The sequence below is a fragment of the Delphinus delphis genome, chromosome 9, assembly GCF_949987515.2.
Source record: "Delphinus delphis chromosome 9, mDelDel1.2, whole genome shotgun sequence".
Lineage (NCBI taxonomy): Eukaryota > Metazoa > Chordata > Mammalia > Artiodactyla > Delphinidae > Delphinus > Delphinus delphis.
This window is the reverse complement of record NC_082691.1, coordinates 77,919,558-77,939,162: the sequence shown is the minus strand read 5'-3', so window position 1 is coordinate 77,939,162 and position 19,605 is coordinate 77,919,558. Positions and strand designations below refer to the sequence as shown.

At 38.6% G+C, this 19,605-nt stretch overlaps 1 protein-coding gene across 1 annotated transcript in view; it reads left to right on the top strand.

The window, feature by feature from the left end:
* TSPAN12 (tetraspanin 12) overlaps positions 1-19,392 on the top strand; it is a 66,013-nt gene extending 46,621 nt beyond the window's left edge. Inside the window, exons 8-9 of the mRNA XM_060020790.2 lie at positions 241-384; positions 17,794-19,392. Coding sequence (XP_059876773.1) covers positions 241-384; positions 17,794-18,099 — 450 coding nt within the window. The 3' untranslated portion in view covers positions 18,100-19,392. The remainder of the gene's footprint in view (positions 1-240; positions 385-17,793) is intronic.
* Positions 19,393-19,605: the final 213 nt, after the last annotated feature.

Genomic DNA, 19,605 nt, shown 5'->3' with positions numbered 1-19,605 from the left:
AAGACTCAGTCATGCCTGATCTGTCTTCATGTGTTACGGGTCTTATTGTTCAGAATTGTTCCATTATGGAGTCCTCTATTACATTTCTGTTGTCAACATAAAATGTGCACATATCATTAGGTGATGACAGAAGTGACTTTAGCTCTGGGTGCAAATATTTAAGAAATCTAACGTTCAGTCTCCCATAAGTTAAGAAAATATTTTTGTTGTTTCTGAGCCTGACCAGTGATTCTTTTGCAGTTCAAGTGCTGTGGAGTTGTCTATTTCACCGACTGGCTGGAAATGACAGAAATGGACTGGCCCCCAGATTCCTGTTGTGTTAGGGAATTCCCAGGATGTTCCAAACAGGCCCACCAGGAAGATCTCAGTGACCTTTATCAAGAGGTAAGGCCATATGTCATTAACTTATCATGGAAGTAAAGAATCAACAACATGCCAATGCAATTTTCCTCTTCTGTCTAAATATGAGGGACCCGAAAATTGTTTTCCTCTGAAATGTGGAGAAAGAAGACAAAGCTAAAAGTTAATATAAAAATCTGAATACTAATCACATTTTAACAAAGTAAATTTGGAAAGACTAGGTTTTAGAATTAATTGGATTTTGAACTGTATTGTGTAGAACCAAGATCTATTGCCACTTCCTAAGAGCGCTTTAAAAACAGACATGCAGAGTGTGTGACTAACTCCGGACATTGGGGAAGACAAGGTTTGTAGTTCTTGAGCATAATGTGTATTTAGGGCTTCCATATAGACTAAAACATGGGGGCAGGGGATGGACAAAAAAACCAAAACCCAAAAAACCCCCAAAAACCCTTCTACTCTCCAGAGAAAATGCTGTCCTCGACTCTTCAGGTCCCCCTGCTGGCTAATATCAGTGATGTTAGTTTTAGCTGATTTAATGAAGTTAGATGCTCAGTGGGATTAAAGTCAGTTATCAAGTGGCTAAGAAACTTGCATATTTATGTTTTCCGGGAGAATTCATCAGAATCATCTGTTATTCCTTTGTTAGCAGAAGCTTTCCTATTCCTTCATCTTTAATGGTGATTTTCAAACTTTGTTAGCAGAGAAATCCTATTTTCAAATTAAAATCTAGAACTACACCATTCCAGTATAGTAGCCAATAGCTACAAGTGGCTATTGGCTATTCAATTAAAATAAAATAAAATAAAAATTACATTTCCTCAGTTGCACTAGCCACATTTTAAGGGCTCAACAGCCACTTGGGACTAGCAGTTCCTGTGTAGGCCAACACAGATATAAGACAGTTCCATCTTTATAGAAGGCTTCATTGTAGTCTTGATCTAGAATGGAAGCTCAAAATGTGAATCAGGTGGAAGGGAAGCTGCTCAGGCTGATGGGCTGGGATCATTTCCCAGATACATCACCAGTCAAGTATCTGGGTACCACAAATCATATTAACATAAAGTAACAATTTATATCATTCATAATATAATACACACATACACACACACACACATCTGATTTTCCCTGGAAATACTGTCATTGTTCAAAACGTCTTTTAGGCTGTCTGCCAAAGCCAGTTGTAGAGATGCTCGAAAATCAGTTGTATTAATTTATAGTGTAAATTAATGAATTTGAAAATGATGCTGGATTACCCACACAAATGTTTCATTTCATTCATGTCTTAGAGATGAATGACTTTTGACTGTTAAAAAGTTCATCTTAGAGGACAAGCCTTTGCCACATTTAAGGATACCCAAAATGAAGTGCTTTGGCCTCTGAAGGCAGGCCACAAAGAGGAGTGCCAAATATCTTTAAGAGATTCAGAATTGTGTTAGTCTTTCTAGGGCAGGAAAGTACCACAGAGTAAGTTAAACAACAGATATTTATTGTCTCACAGTTCTAAAGGCTGTAAGTCTGAGATCAAGTGTCAGCAAGGTTGGTTCCTTCTGAGGCGTGTGAGGAAGAATCTATGCCTCAGCTTCTGGGGGTTTGTTGGGAATCATTGGTGTTCCTTGGCTTGTAGAAGCATCACCCAGATCTCTGCCTTTGTGCTTACATGCCATTCTCCCTGTTTGCATCTGTCTCCAAATTTCCCTTTTTCATAAGGACACCAGTCGTATTAGACTAGGGGCCCACCCTTCTCCTGTATGACCTCATCTTAACTAATTATATCTGCAAGGATTCTATTTCCAAATAAGATCACATTCTGAGGTACTGGAGATTAGGGACTTAACATATGAATTTAGAGGGGATGAAATTTATCTCATAACAAGAATTGTTGAAGCAACTGAATAACTCAGGTGTTTACTTTAAAAGATAATCAAAATACTTATAGTCGTGCCTCACACTACTGGGAAGTATTGTATTTGGATGTTATCATTTTAAACATATTATGCTTAGTAGCATTTTGGCTTTGAATGAAAAGGAATATACAAGATATTGTATATTAAACGAAGAATTATTGAGTCAGTGTCTCTGAGTTCTGCAGTGATTATGTTACATTTTTTTTTCTGAGTGAAAGGTAAATATTGGTTGGTGACTGTAGTAGGGATGGTCACCTAACAAGTTCACCAGTTAAAGTCCTATTGATTTCATAAAACAGGAAACCAAGCTTAATATTTCTAAGATAATATTAGATGCAGATGTAATTGTGGATATTCAAATACATAACTTACCACTAGGTTTTAAAAAACAGATGATTACAGACAGACATTTATTTATTAAGATGTAAGCCCCAGGGAGAGCCTCCTCCTGGGATAATAAACCATTTTGCAGAAAAATCCAAAACCAAAATACCCCAGAGGATTACAGTATAGATGTAAGTGTTGACATGTGAATTGAAACCTATCCACTTTCCTAGTGTGAACTTAATCCTTTGTTAGTTTTTAGGAGTAGCAAGTCAATATGGGGAATTATTGGGCTACATATGTAATAATTTCTACTTTCTTTAGTGATCAACACTGGTAACATGATTATAACCAATACTGATCCTGAGAATGACAAAACATGAATGAATTTACCATATCTTCCCACAAAGTCTGAGTATGGACAGATTCACTTCAGTTTTATTATTTAGTTGAAAGGCAGTCAATTAAACATTTAATAAAATTTTTTTGTTTAAAAATGCAATTCACTTTTGCTAGTAGTATTCATAATGAGACACTTTAATTTCAGGATGTCTAGAATTGCTTGTGACATGAATTTTAAGATTAAAAGAAACCACACTATTGTGCAAGTGCAAATTGATGGCCCATATTATTTTAAAAGTTTTCTCATATTTTCATCAAAAGACTTTGAAAAGCAAGCTGACATTATCAGTGACAAGATGTTCTTTAGACAAACTTCCAGCAGAGACAGAGGTTCATTATATGAGAGTAATCTGCTTTTGCATTTTACAATTAATAACAGATGCTGAGATTGGTAACATAGTGCATAATTATATGTATAGCTGACTTACAAAAGTGGATCACTTAGTAGCTTTATGGCAAAAGTACAATTAAATCCATCATTAAAAATAAGACTTAATTCCACTTTGCCCAGGAGAACATACGTTTCCTCGTTGCAGTGTGCCCAGAGATCATCCACCTGAAAGATGAGGGGTCTGAAAGGGTGAACAAGTGAGGGACAGCTGTTGGTATTTGGGAAATTTATTCTGAAGTAGCAAGTACTGAAAGGAGATATTTTAGAGGTCTTCAAAGTTCATCATTCCGAACAGGAACTAGACTTATTCATTGTTGCTCCAAGGGCCAGAAGTTACAGGAAGGAAATTTTGAATCAATAGACGGAAAACCTTGCTCATCAAAATCCGTTCAGTTGTGAGAAAGGTTCTCTTGTAAAGTCGTGAGTGTCTCATCACTAAAAATATTAAAGTCAAGGTCAGATAACTATGTCATTGGTGGGTAGAATGGATTTTTAAATTAAGAGTGAATCTGGACTAGATGAACTTCAAGGTCCCTTTTATCTTTCATATTCTGTAAGCTTAGAGATAAGAACTGACTTTCTTCCTGTAGTCTTTCTTCAGTAGTCTGAAATCAAGGAAATAAATCATTCTCAACCATCTGGTGGCCTGCATGGTCCCTGACCCATATGTCATATTTTATGACATATTTGAAATCTGTGAAAAATGACAGAGCGGAAATATAGCAACAATCGCACATTTTAAAAACATTTCCATCAGTGGTATTGTTGGGTTTGGCACACAGCCCCTCAAACATCCATAATGAGCTATCCACTTGTATAAAAGTATAGATTTAAAAGTATAGATTGTATAAAATCTTGTATAGAAGTATAGATTTAAAAATCTATAAAACTATCTCTGACCCTCAATTTGGTTCTATCCCATTCATTCATTCAAACAGTTTTGAATGCCTCCTGGGTTCCAAGTGCTATTGTGAACGCTGAAGATACCATGGAAAATGTTTCAGACAAAAAACTCTCCTCCAGTATAACTTATGTTCTAGTTAGGGATATAGACATTTAACAAGAAAAAAACAGCAATAAAAAATCATTTCAGGTGGCGGTAAGCACTTTGAAGACTCTGAACAGGGTCATGTGCTAAAGAATGGCTTTATTGGTGAGGGAATTATTTAAGATAGGATGTTTAGGAACAGGCTGTCTTAGGAGGTGGCATTTGAACCGAGACCAGTTGGTGAGAAGGATCCAGCCATGCAAAGATCCATTGAAGAGTATTTTTTTAGCCTAGGGAACTGCAGTGTATAAGCCCCCCTGGAGGTGGCCTGGACCAACGATTCCTGACTGCTTCCTACCCTGCAATTTGGGACTGTTTGTGTAACCACACTGTCTAAACAGTGGGTGTGAGACTTGGCTTCAGCAAAACCTCAGACTCAGAGTTTAAGTTGGTAAAATACAAGACTGAGATGCGTCTTTTCCTTCTTTCACCTGCCGAGTTTTCCATCATACCAGTTACTAAAGTTCTAGACTTGACTGGAGAATAAGACGAGAGAGGGAATAAAGAAGGCTGGTAGAAAAAAAGTTTTGGTAGAACAGGGACTTCTAACCCCTTGCCCATGGACCTGTGTTCTTGGATGGGCTTCCAGAGAAAAGTGGTATTGTTGAAATTGTTTTTGATATTTTATATGCATTTTTCAGTGAGTAGGATCTATAGCTTTCATCAGCTTTTCTTGGGGCTCCATACCTAAAAGTGTGAAGAACCACAGTTGTAGGGAATAGTTGCAGTGTTTGCTCTCAGGTAGGAAATGAAGAAAAAAACACCTCCTCAAAGAAACTGAAATGGCATTTTCCTCCTCTGTATGCCACCTCAAGAAAAATAAATGGATGTAAACAAGCTCACAACAGGCCCTACTTCAAATGGACCAAATCAAAATGTAAAACCGAGAGGGAGAGAGTCAAGTAAAATATGCTTCCAAAACCACATTTCTTTGTTTTGTAGTTAGGAGAAAAACTACTGTTAAAAGAGATTGACTGCTTCTTCAGAATAGTTATTCACAGAGGTTATGTAAGGGCCGGACAGAAAGATGGTTTCTACGAAGCTGTGTGCCTTTGGGACACTTGTTCTTTGGAGGCTTAGTCTTGATATGTTCCATGGCGTATTGGGTTTGAATATCAAATACTCTTAATAATTTCCTTTGCGGCAAATGATTTTGCTCCACGCCATTTCTGCCTCTTTAGAAGGTTGTTTATTTCTTTTCTGAGTAACAGGAAACCTCTACATACAAATAAAGAGATGGAAGAGGGCAGGGGTGTGAATGTGAAGGGGATGTGATCTTTCTGAGTCCTGACTTGCCAGATGAAGAACCCAGATGGTGATGGTGTGTATAGGTCTCCAATGCTCACAGATAGTAAATGGACATGCAGGGGTGCTCCCCCGGGTTAAAGCTGGGGGCAGCTCATGGTGACCGTGTGGGATGGCTTGTCTGAGGTTTTTATTCTCTCATTTGTGTGTTAACCTTTCTGTGAGCTGAGAGTTAAGAATTCAGCCCTCACCCAGATTGGAGGTCCTTCTTCACCCATCTCCTTTGCATGCTGCTGTCCTTGGCAAACGGTATTTGTTTTATAATCCGTGTACAATTTTGGGGGGAAGTATCTCAGCTCTCAACACTTTTTATTAACACTCTTCCCCTGTCATCATCTTTGTGAGAATTAGGAAGGTGAGTCAGTACTATATGTCTGCTTTGACTAATAGAAACAACTTTTATTTTATAATTTTCACACACAACATCCTACACATAGAAATATTATCTCAGCACTTCTGAGCCAGAGGAAGAAACATGACAGAGTACTGTGGGTACAAAAGGACATGGTGGGGAAATGGGGGTGTGGCCTTATGGCAATCTCTACCTAGTTGTGGGATGGATTATTTTTCTCCCAGGAAATCCAGCTCTTAAGCTGCTAGTGAGATTCTTCTTGGGACCAAGTAAATTTCCACACCCCAAACAAACAAAATTAGGGGCAAGTGTTGAAAGAGAAGCCCAAGGCAGGAAGCAAGAGGTAACAGCTTAGGCCCCTGGCCAGGCACCATCCAGTTGCACTGATGTGAGGTTGATCACATCTGCATAGAAATGATCCTCACATCAGTGGCTAAAAGAAGAGGTAGGAATGAGATGATCTTGACTGGGACACAGGAAGGAGCCTGACACTGGGTGGGCAGTCCTTCATTGCCACTGTCTTTGCGATTGAGATGTGCAGTGAGAGCCCACAGAGCGGGTAGTAGTTCACTGGGCCTCCAATCTTAAAGCTGAGCAGGTGTTAGCCAGTTGCAGAAATCATTTGGGGGGTATGGGGCCCAAAAGGGCATTTCAGGCAGAGGCAATGGTGCAGAGTTAGAGCTGGAAGCGAGACAGCACAGCGGGAGCACAGGCGTGAGGAGGGCTGGACAGGGCAGACGCTGGCTCATGAAGAGCCCTGTATATCCTGCTAACGCGTGCATTTTATCCTGAAGTCTGTGAATAGTTGCCGAATGAAGTGACAAACAGGTTCACAAATTTGAAACATGGTTAGGAAAGTAAAACTGAGAACAGAGGTGCCATGGGATTCTGATTTATTAATAATGAAGCTCTATTCTCAGATAAACACACAAAGAATCTCCTGCCCAGATAGTGAACCATAGGCAGCTTTCAAGCCCAGGGGTTATTTAGATGGAATATACCTAAGAAGTTCCATTCTCAGTTTTCTTTTGTATAAAGGCAAAACCCTCCCTCGTGCCTCTCTGCTGACTTCATTATCTCCTCCGTAACTGCTGGCAGGGATCAGGTTGACTCGGACTTGGGGTGATATCTGTTTTATCATCTGAAGCCCTGTAGGACGAGTTTGGTCTTGGTGGAGGGGGGATGAATCCCTTTTACATTCAAGCTTCGCTTGATCTAATCAGGCCTTGAACTATTCTGCCAGTTTTGCTTCAGGTATACAAATGCCTTCTTCTTTTCTTTCATTCTCTTTCTCAACATAGTTCAGTTGTGAGCTTCCTGTTACCTATTCAGTATTCAAGCAAATTTCCTCTTGTGCTTTATTAGTAGAGACTTGCAAACTTTGCCTTTAGAAGGTACTGATATGAAAGCCATTATAATATTTTGACCTGAAAAAGTACTGCACAAAGTAACAACTTTAGATATGTGCTTGAAAAATCATTAGGTCGTTGGGCTTCCCTGGTGGCGAAGTGGTTGAGAGTCCGCCTGCCGATGCAGGGGACACGGGTTCATGCCCCGGTCCGGGAAGATCCCACATGCCGCGGAGCTGCTGGGCCTGTGAGCCGTGGCCGCTGAGCCTGCGCGTCCGGAGCCTGTGCTCCGCAACGAGGGAGGCCACAACAGCGAGAGGCCTGCATACCGCAAAAAAAAAAAAAAAAAAAAAAAAAAAAAATCATTAGGTCGGCATTGTGGAGCAGAAGTTGAGGTGAGAATTGGGTCTTGACGGGGGGAAATCAGGTGGGAAACTGTGCAGGTAATTCACTGTGAGGGATTGTAAGGGCTGGAATTCAGGTGTGCCACTGAGGAGGGCAAGGAGATGAATATGAAAGATATTTAAGAGGGAGAATGAACTGAATGATGATTGGGGTGGGTGTGGGGAGTGAGTGACAGGGAAGGTGCAAGGACAAGGACACCTGACATTGACTTGGACCCTAGAGAGATGAGAAAGCTGTTCATTGAGGGGAGTGATAGGATTTGATTAGTTCCACTTTGAAAATGCTGGGTTTAAGGTTCCTGTCAAGTCCTCCATGTGCAGAAACCCAGTAGGAAGTATGAAGCTCAGGAGACGGAACTCAGCCAGAGATCTGGGATTTGTGTGCACTAATTAGGAAAGTGCTGACTCCAGATACAGTGGCTTGGATGAGGTAGGACTCGTATTTCTCTCTCATGCACCACTCAGCTGGTCCAGGCTGCCAGGCAGCCCTGCTGCACAAGTTCACCCAGGGACCCAGGGGTGAGATAGCATCACCTTTTATGACACCTGTCTTCCGAAGTTGCCCCTGTTTTCCTCCAGTTCCAGTCAATTGGGAGGAGGAGGAAGTAGGAAGGAGAACGTCCAGTACATGAAGCTCTGCCCTCAGCACCTCTGCTCACATTCTCTTGGTTCACATGTCTGTGCTTAGCTGCAAGGGAAGCTGGAAAATGTGGTCTCTGGCTAGGAGGCTGTGTTCCCCTAGAAAATGCCACCTACCGTGAAGAGCAGAGAACAGCCTAGAGCAGGTGGGGGGACTGTCAGTTTACAGGTGTTATCAGTGTGTATGAGGCAATACATGCACAGGAGGAGGTAAGACCACACAAAGAGATGGTGTAAGGTATGCAGCAGAGGACAGAAGTTGGGAAATGGAAACCCATAAGGGCAGTGGAGAAGGCACCTATTGTAGGTAGAGAAGAAATGGAAAGCAGTGTCCTGAAAGTCAAAGAAGGAGAGGATTCTAAGAATGAGTTTTCCTTAGTGAAGAAACGTGGTTCAGATGTTAAGGCTAGGTTCCAAAACTAGACTCTTTGGGTTAAACCTTCCCTCTACTCCTTATTAGCTGTGTGACCTGGGGCAAGTTTTAAACCTCTCTGTGCTTCATTTTTATTACCTGTAAAGTGAGGATAACCAGAGTACCCATCTCAAGTTGTTTGGTGAGTGAATTAGCATGTTTACAACCCTTAGAATAGTGCAGGTTTGTAGTATCTACTACAGTAATAGCTGAGAGTTAAAGTAAATTAGGGATTGAAAAGTACACATTGGATTTTTCAAATAGGAGACACATACACAACTCTGTGAGCAAGTATTTTATATACATTACATCATTTCAGCCCTAAAACATTTCTGTGAAGGTACAGTATTATTATTTCCATTTTACAGATGAGAAATGTGGGGCACAAAGAGGCTCGGTGACCTAGTCCAATTTCATAGAGCTAGTAAGTATCTAAACGGAGATCTATTTGATTCCAAAGCCCATACTTCAGTTAGGCACTAAAATTTCAAGATGTGGAGTACATGGTGAGGAGAAGGCTGAGTGTTTATAGATTTTTTTTCACTTCTAAACCTCAATTTTCTTGTCTATTAAATGAGATAATAATAGTACCTACCTCATTATGGTCTTATAAAAATAAATAGAGCTACTTAAGAAACCCTTAGCAAACCACTAGGCACATAATAAACACAAATCTTCAATGCATGGTGGTAGCTAATGACAATAACAGGAACTTGTTAACATATTTATTAGAGTAAATAGAAAAATTAGTGATCTATGATTAGATTTTTAACTAACCAAATTGCCCAGAATTTTGCTAGTAATACAGGAAAATACTCATTTTCTAGTTCTATTTGTGTTGGTTGAAGGTAGAATTTAGGTCAGGGTTTTGGGGACTTCATGTGGTTTCCCACTTTGCTTGTTTTCACACCTTCCCGCTTCTTAAGGACAAATATTTAGGGGACAGAAGGGCCCAGTGAGAGACGTCTGATGAGGGCTTTGTACATGTTCTGCTCAGTGAGGCAGGGAATGCCTGCCCCTGGACCTCACCTCCCTAGGGAGAATACCACCTTCTGAGTTTGCTGAAGCTAGTTTCTCTATAACCACATATCTGGTGAAAATGACACATGTTCAATAAACACAGTCATTTAAACTTGAGGATTATGCTTCTCTAATGGGGAACTTGTGAGGATTAAATGAGATGTGAGTTTTTTGAGATACATGAAGACTTTTTCTACTGCATTTCCCATGTATGGGTTTGGCTAACTTTATTCTTCAGAGAACAGAAAATCCTGTAGTAAATTTTATTACTTGCTGTTGAATTTTATTTTTTAAGGAAGGATTTATTTCCCTGCAGAGCTTATGATTATCAGTGGAGAACTTTTGTTCCAACCTCTTTAAAGCTCATGAACTCATGAACTGCTATCACTCAGCTTTCAATTTTAAAATAAATAGGTCTGAATATTATATATTTGTACCTGGTAATTAACACGTCATTTCAAACTTGGGAGTTCTGTTTATGATGAAAACTCAACAACAGGAATATCAATACTGGCATGTATTGGCACCTAGATTTTATTTATACTTTATCTTCATAAGCACATTAGAGGTCTGCCTAATTTTTTGATGTGGCTTGTGAATATTGAGTACCGAAAAGCCACGGGGGTTCTTCTAATTTTAGAAACTCATTTTGGAGACAGATCAGAGAATAATTTCAAGTGTATAATTTCCTCAAGTGAAATGAGGCATCCTGACGTGCCTTCAAATAGATTCCAGGAAATATGGGGTTTAGTGATTTTTCTCTGATAAAAAGGTACTGTTGTTATTTACAGTCGACCAGAATTTTAATATTGCAGCAAGTAAAGTAGACTGGCTAACTTGTCTTATTCATACCTTTGAATTATCTGAGGTTATTAATGTGGTTTTATCTAGGAAGAAAACATATTCAGGATAAATCACCTCAGAGTATTTTATTTTGAGAAAAGCAAATAAACGCAATTCTGTTCCTTCCTATTTTGAATAAAAAAACCTTTGTGAAGTGGAATGCAGTTTTGAACTCTAACATTTCTATTTCCCCTTTTGACCCACTCAACAGAAATGTTTGTTTATGCAACTAAATATCTATGAACAGTACAATAGATTACAGAGACATATTTCCATTTTTTCTTCTCTAGACTTAGTGTCTTGCTTTTCAACAAAAACTTCCGAGTTTACACTGAAAAAGTGTAAACCTTATGCGTGATTATTTGACTGGCTCAGAATAAGCTCACAACTTGTGTTCAGACTGAATTACTTCAAAGAGGGTGATGCAGAATGGACAGTAAACCCTGGAGCTGCTTCTACGAAGAATTTAAAGAGTGGCTGAGGCAGACAATTATTTTATACACAGAAATCTGGAAAAATACTGTCTTCTCAGGAAGAGGAATATTCTTTTGGAAAGTTAATCCTTAACTTTAAGTAATTGTGTAAATAGTTCATTGGAATTCAGCATGATACCTAGTATGCTGCAAGTTTCTACAATGCCTCCTAAGTTACCAAAGAAATATCAAATTGTGTGCCATGTAGAGAGATTTGTGCTTTTATTTATATATTTATACTTTGTATCTGTTTTTATTAAAGGATTTAATGCAGCTTACAACAAAAGGATACAATGGATGAATAATACAAATAAGTAGCATCGGATAAGATAAATAAGTACTAGGGATGTAATGTACCACGTGATTAATATAATTAACACTGCTGTGTGCTATGTATGAAAGTTGTGAAGAGAGTAATCCTAAGGGTTCTCATCACAAGGAAAAAATGTTTCCTCTTTTTCTTTTATTTTGTATCTATATGAGATGATGGATGCTCACTAAACTTATTGTGATAATCATATCATGATATATGTAAATCAAATTATTATGCTGTACACCCTAAACTTATACAGTGCTGTGTGTCAATTATAGCTTGATAAAACTGGAAGGGAAAGCTACATAAATAGCAATGGAAAGTCAGGATGAAGGAAAGAGTAGCTAGATATGCTTCATGTGAAGGCAAATGGGGTAATTGTGGTTGACTTCCGTATTTGCCCCTGAGCTTTCTGAAAGCCCAGGTGAAATGGCACCTAATCACCTGCATCATTTGAATGTTTGGAGGGCAAGTATTCTAATGTTTCAAAGGGAGCAAAATCCAAAAGTATTTTTTTCCAGTGGGATTTTATATCTACTACTCTAAGTTATCTAGGAAAATATCTTCAATATTATTTTTCACAAATTTTGTAGAGAAATTTCTTATGGTGTTCTTCAGTAACATTAAAATACACTTCAGTGGAAAATAATACGCAGGGGCACAGGTTAACACATTCCAGCGTGGCAGAATTTGGTGGTCTGGTTTGACATTTGGATACAATTTAGAGTACCTAGAGACATCAATTGATTTCATTTATTTTAAATAATCTGTAGATAACACCTCTTTCTGAGGAGTTCCTGATAGAGAATAATAAAATATAATGTAATGAATTCCGATAACAAACAGTACTAAACTAAATACTAAAATTCTGTCTTGTTTGGGGGTTATCTTTGTAAACTAAATGAGGAAGTAATAAGATTGACTTATTTATAAAAACTGAGGAGTCTCACTAGAACCTTTGCTTTGAATAAACGACCCTTGCCCACCTCAACAGGGAGACAATCTTCGGGCCCAGTGATCTCTAAGGAGGCCAGGTCCTGACCGAGCAAGATTGATACAATCCCATGTCCACTCTTCTGGTGGAACTGAAAAGCTTTTTTCACTGGCATCCAAACCCATTCACAACAGCCTGGATTGTCTTAATATTTCATTGCATTTTCTAGTTTTTTAGAGTTAGAAATCAGTTTTATTTTCAAAGGAACATTGACAGAATCAACACCATCCAGAAAGAAATCATCAGGATGATGAAGTGTCTATATTTGGAAAACATGACAGAGCTATAGGAATATTTAGCCTAGGGAAGCGAGTGGTTAAAGGGAAAGTGATGACACTTCAAATATGGCTCTCTACCTTATGGAAAACAAGTCACAAGAGCAGAATTAGGACTACTGCATCCTTATTAGGAAGACAGTTTTCAACAGGGAAATGCTTGTTAAGAATTAGTGTTGTCCACGTGTGGAAAGGGCTGTCTAGTGAAGCAGGGAGTCCTTTTCTTTAGAAGAGCTTTTTTTTTTTTTTTGATGGCTTTTGTGTGTGTGTGTGTGTGTGTGTGTGTGTGTGTGTGTGTGCCATACATTTTTGTTTCTTTGCATGTGTTATAATTCTTGTTGTTGTTGATAACTGGACATTTAAAATAATATAATGTGGCAACTTTGGAAATCAGATTCTCCCCCCTTCCCAAAGTTTGTTGTTTGTGTTTGTTCATTAATTACTTTTCTGAACTAATTCTGTAAAGTCTGTACTCGCTGTCCTGTGTGGCCACTGAAATCTTGGCTCACTTAGCTTAGTGGTCACTTAATGAATGAACTGAAGTTTCCTTTAGATACCTGGAACCAGTAAGTCTCCCAGCCTTTGCCAAGGGTGTACAGAGCCTCAAGGTTAACCAGAAGTGAGATCTTAGGGCCTTTTTAGGTCTTTCCTGAGCTTGTGCACAGCCCTGGGCTTGAGCAGAGCTCTACTCACATGTGTAACTTTCTAGATCCCCACAAATATGTTAGAGCTCTGCCAAACCCCCTATGGATTTCACATTCTCCAGTTTTTCCTTTTAAACTTTTGACTAGCCCATTGTGTGCAACTGTTATCCACTACCTCAGGCAGCCTCAGTGTTGAACAGTTACCTCTAAATGCTTTTGACAACTATCCCCAGGGGAAAAGGCTGTCGCCCTGGTTGAGCTGCAAGTCCAGTCAAATAAAGACAGCCTTGCAAGTGAGCTCTTCCAGGGAACCACCAGATAGGACAAATAATGACAATTCTCTGAGAATGGGGCTTTGAAGGAGCTCCAGCCCTATTCTGTTGCCTTTGGTGGCTGCCAGACCACGGGTTTTTACCATAATCGTGGGCTGTTTGTTTTCAAGGCTCCTGCAGAGCTGGGGAGGGGAGATGGGAATAAGGCAAATTAAAGTGCCACAAAGCTTTTTGTTCTTACTGAGGTTCAGGTGCTTTTCTTGAATAAATGCTCCCCAGATTGCTGCAAGTGTTTGGTTAATTTCCAGAGTTCTAAAAAGTTGATTCTCACAATTTTTGCTAGTGCTTTCATTGTTTATGTAGGGGAGAGACTATTCAGAGACTGTTCTCTGCCAGTTTTGTGGATGGCACTGTAGAAGTGCTTTTTAGCCATATTTTTACAAGTTAGAAAGTTGAATTATTGACTTCCAAGTTCCCCTCCCACTCTAGAACATTCGGTGTTATCTAATATATCACATTCCCAAACCATCCTAGATGATATAATTTGCTGTACCTTATTTTTGGGTAAATGTGATTGTTTAAAATAAAATTGAAAGAGACTTTACCTGATGCCAAAATATGAAACACAGTAGACTGTAGCTTAGTTATCAATCTCTGCTTTGTTTTAGTCACAGATTAAAAAAAAATATTACCTTTTCTGCACATTCAGCTTAGAGTGAATTAGTCTAAAGGGGTGGGAGATCTTATACCAACAGGAAGAACTATATGGTAAAATTTAAGCACCAGGGACTACTGAAAAGGTAGAAATCAAACAATAATTGACTTACAGCATTTCACAAGGTTGAATCATCAGCATATGTATTTCATGAGTAGTTTAGCTTTAATTGTGGAATTTATTATTATTACCAACATATTGGTATCGCATGCTGATTCTTTATCCATTAAAGAACCATCTTTGTAATAAATACTGAAAACATAGTTAAGGAATCAACTGAACAATGCAAAGCCATTTTATATCAATTTCTTTAAAGATGGATTTGATGATCTGGTGCTGCATTACTTAGCAATGATGTTAAATGATAAGTTAATATAAATTAATTTCCCAAATGTCTGAAGCTAAACCCTCTTAATTAAGTATTTTTGGTTGTCTCTTTTCAAACTATGTTAAAGATTTCTCTGCTTCGTGACGAGGCTCATGATCCATCATCTCAGTGGCAAAAATCTTTTTGGATAGTTACATCGCTGTCTTGAGCAACAGTGACCTCCACCTTGGCTCTTGTGGGCAAGGACTGTTTCATTAATAATCGGTGGTGACACAATGCTGTACTTTTGGTACTTTATACTCTAAAAAGGTGTTGTACTCCTTCTTGTCCATTAATACCTGCTTTTCATAGATTTTGCATCTCTTTTAATTTGTGCTTTCTAATCTTCTGTGGGCTGACGTACCAGGTACATCTGATTCCTACTGAGCTCTTACCATATGTGAGATCACATTCTAAATGTTTAAATGTGCTTGTTCATTGAATTCTCCCAACATCCCAAACAGGTAGGCACTATTATCATTCATGTTTTCAGATGAGAAAACTGAAGCACAGAGAGATTAAGTAACATTCCCAAAGTCACATAGTTGATAAGTAGCAGAGGAGGGATCTGAATTCACAGTTCTGACTCTACAGGTCATGATCTATATGGTGTCCTATAAGGATGCTTGTTGGAATTACACATAAGCATAAGAGTGAATGGGCTCTGATAGACTACCTGAGTGGAACTCTTTGAAAAATATTTGCATTTCGGAGATTGTGACATCTATTTTGGTTTCCCACAGTGTGTGTGTGTGTGTGTGTGTGTGTGTGTGTGTGTGTGTGTGTGTGTGCGCGCGCGCACGCACATGCGCATGTGCGCGTGCACCCATGCACACACCGTGTGTGTGTATTAAATAGGTATGAAGACCAGAGAAGTGATTTTACTAAACCAGTGTTAAGTAGTATTAATTATAAATATTTTAACTTCCTTTTTGGTGAAATTGATGAAACTTTGCTAACGTTTTGCTGTTAATTTGCATTACATAGTATACCAAAAATGGTAGTTATTGAAATGGGTCTGTGACTAATTCTACATTATTTTTATTTCTTGAGAGTAATGGCTTATGAGGGTACACTTACTGATCAGTGTCTTTGGAAATCTAAGAATTACATATTATTCATTCCTCTCCTCCAGTATAATGCACAAATTAGCAACTGATTCAATAGTCTTGCTTTCCTTGATTTAGTTACTTATGGAATCTGGGGAATAAAACAAGGAGGCAGTTATTTTAATAATTATCAGTTTCCTTTTATTCATGTGACTGCCTCAGCAGGGTAAGCACTGAGTCACTTTTATCCCAAACTCAGAATAAAAGCTTCAAAAAGTCGAGTTCTTGTTGGGAGATAATTTTCCATGGGTCTCTTGCATTTGTGTGTGTCTTACAAGTAGAGACACTGGCTGCCTTTGTTCTGGACTGTCTTTTCAAGGGTGTTTGCATAGAAAACAGCCTTGAAGATAGACGGTGTCTCCCTTCAGAGAAGAGGGCAGGTTTGTTTACTGTCTAGTATAATGAAGATAATGTCTCTCTCCAATATGAGGGGCAGGTGCACTTACTGCCCATTATAAAATATTAGGGTTCCCTAAGCTTGGGGTTCCTTTCCCATAATGTAATCCTCTGTGTGTGCAGGCATCATCTGGCCTTCTTCACGTTGCCCTTGGGACTTGAGGAACTGGCATGTACCCTGGCTATTGCTATTGCTATAAGTAATAAAGCCCTTTGTCTCTGTCTTCTGCAACATCCATGAAACTGTGGCAGGCTAATTTGTTATCGTCCAAATAGAGAAAAATCTCAGAATCTTCAAAGTTCGTGAATTTTATTATAATTTTAACTTTTTCTAGATTTTTCACTTTAATTTAGAATCAGCTTCCCTTTTGAAGGGTAAATTATCTTTTCTATGCTGTGGGCTCACTAGAGACAGGGCAAGTAGCCTATGCATTGATCACCTAATAGGTAACTTATGACAATTGTTAGACCCATTCTACCTTCTTTTCTTTGCTTCCTCCTGCCCCCCATTTTCCTCGGTCATGACTCCTCTTTCTCTTAACTTTTTTTCCCCTCCTCTCCTCTTCTTTCAGAAATCTCTTCTATATCTACCACAGGCACTCCTTAGCCTTTGTAGTTAAAACTAAGCACAAACAGAAACCTTGCTAATCTTTTGAAGTCAGCTGTCTCTAGCCTGAAGGGGAGCTAAAGGTACTTTTCAAACCCCTACCTGGTAGAATTAAAACTTGGTGTCATGATAGAAATTCCCCCATGTGTACTTCTGCTACAGGCAGTGGACAGAAGTGTGTGCACACGTGTGCAGTAGGAGGAAGGCAACAGATTGATTTCCACTCACTGGCAAGTTTCAGCAACAGACTGGGGAAACATTCTTGATCTTTAAGGAAAACTGTCTGACCAAATGAGCTATAATCAAACAGTGAATACAAATAATAATAATAATGACACATTATTTTCAAAAATCTCGATCAGTCTGTATCAGGGGGTCATCCATCTATACGGCCTAAGCCCCAAATCTGGCCTACTGTCTTTTGATCTGTGAAGTTTCATTGGAACCCAGGCACATCCATCCATTTACATACTGTCTATAGCTGTGTCCTGTTACAGTGGCAGAGACGAGTGATAGCAGTAGAGACCGTGTGACCTGCACAGCCTAAACGATTTTCTGTCTGGCCCTTTACAAAAAGAATTTTGCCAACCCCTGCTCTAGATGTTGTATTTTATACCAGTCTCAATTTCAGATTGTGGGGAAGCCAGCAGAAGGAGTAGACTCTTCAGAATCACATGGGCAGGCTTTTCAAAGAGTGCACACCTCTATCTCTCCTCCAGCTGCTCATAAGGGTTCCCTGTTGAGAGTCACTGTCTTCAAGTTTATAACTCAAGTCGTTTGGTTCCACTAACTGATACAGATGACTTGTTTTCACTATTTTGACCCACTGTAACACATCCAAAGTAACATTGACTGTGTTATTTCTTTTACAGGGTTGTGGGAAGAAGATGTATTCTTTTTTGAGAGGAACCAAACAACTGCAGGTGCTCAGGTTTCTGGGGATCTCCATTGGAGTGACACAGATCCTGGCCATGATTCTCACCATTACTCTGCTCTGGGCTCTCTACTATGATAGAAGGGAGCCTGGGACAGACCAAATGACGGCCCTGAAGAATGACACCAATCAGCACCTGCCTTGTCACTCAGTGGAACTGTTGAAACCAAGCCTGTCAAGGATCTTTGAACACACATCCATGGCAAACAGCTTCAACACACACTTTGAGATGGAGGAATTATAAAGACTGTCAAAGAAGAAAACCACAAATTTATTTTATTGGACTTGTGAATTTTTTGAGCAGACACTTAACTGTTTCAGAAGTGTGTAGAAATAAAAATGTTGCCATAAAAGGATACCCAAGCACATAATGTTCCAGCCTTTAGAAGAAAGTGGGAAAAGTATATATATTATAAGGCACCACCTGGACAATAGTTGATGCCCTTTATAATGCTGAGGACTGATGTAATACCCACTTTATAGCCTGTGTAAGATTTTTACTGGACACAGTTATGCTTTGGGGTTTATGCTTTGGCATAGTTCGACCAGCATTTCTGCATCCATGTAAATGAGCCATGCTATTGTGGGATTGGAGCTATAGTAAATTTGATTCACTTCCATAAGCTTGCTAGTATATAAAGTTCCAAATAACTGCTAACATAGGAAGTTAGACAGTACTAATGACTTTTATTACTTGGTGATATATTCTTTTGAGGGTAAATAGGCTATACATAAGTACACTCTGAAGATTGGTGACTACCTAAACATGATTTTTGCTGGTTAATAAAAATATTCTTACTACTTACAAGAGCAAACTTAAACATTGTCTTAAACTGATCAGGGATATATGTGTATATGAGTCTGTGTTAAGTCTGTATAATTCAGTAGATTTCAGTTCTTATAACTTTAAGCATAACAATTGTGAAATGGATACATTCGTCCTGTTATAGAAGCATTGTTTTTAACCTTCCCTGTTAATAGAGCTTTAAAATTATGTCTTGGGTTTATATTACATACATAACTATTAATTTAAATACTTAACCACTAATTTTGAAAAATGACTAGTGTGATACAAAGGAATCATTATAATTCAGAATGTAGTCTGGTCTCTAGGAAGTATTAACAAAAAAGTTTACATATAACTTAGCTCATTCAGCAAAGACCTGGATATTATCTTTCTGCCAAACTGAGACTCTTTTTGACACTAAACACTTTGTAAAGGAACTTATCTTTGCTTTCTCCAAACAAGAAGTGGCAGTCTCCAAGTCTCAATATAATTCTACAGAGAATAGTTTTCCTTTTCCCCAGCAAAAAGTTGAGAGAATCATAAAAATAAGTGACAATTTAGCTAGAGATTTTCTTTGCCTTATTTCACTGATTAAGATACTATGGTGAATTTCACAGATTATTAAATTTTTTATAAGAGTAAACTATATTTATTTGAAATGGGAAAAGTGCATTTTACTGTATTTTGTGTATTATGTTTATTTCTCAGAAAATGGAAAGAAAATTAAAACGTGTCAATAAATATTTTCTAAAGAGTAAAAATTTGTGTCTAATTTTTATACATTGTAAGCACTTTCACCGTTCAAAAATATTAGCAAGGGGAAAAATATGAGAAGAAATGATTGAATAAAGTTATAATAACTATTTCCAAAATCCAAAAGTAATCTATAAGAGTATGTGCCTTGGGCTTCCCTGGTGGCGCAGTGGTTGAGAGTCCGCCTGCCGATGCAGGGGACATGGGTTC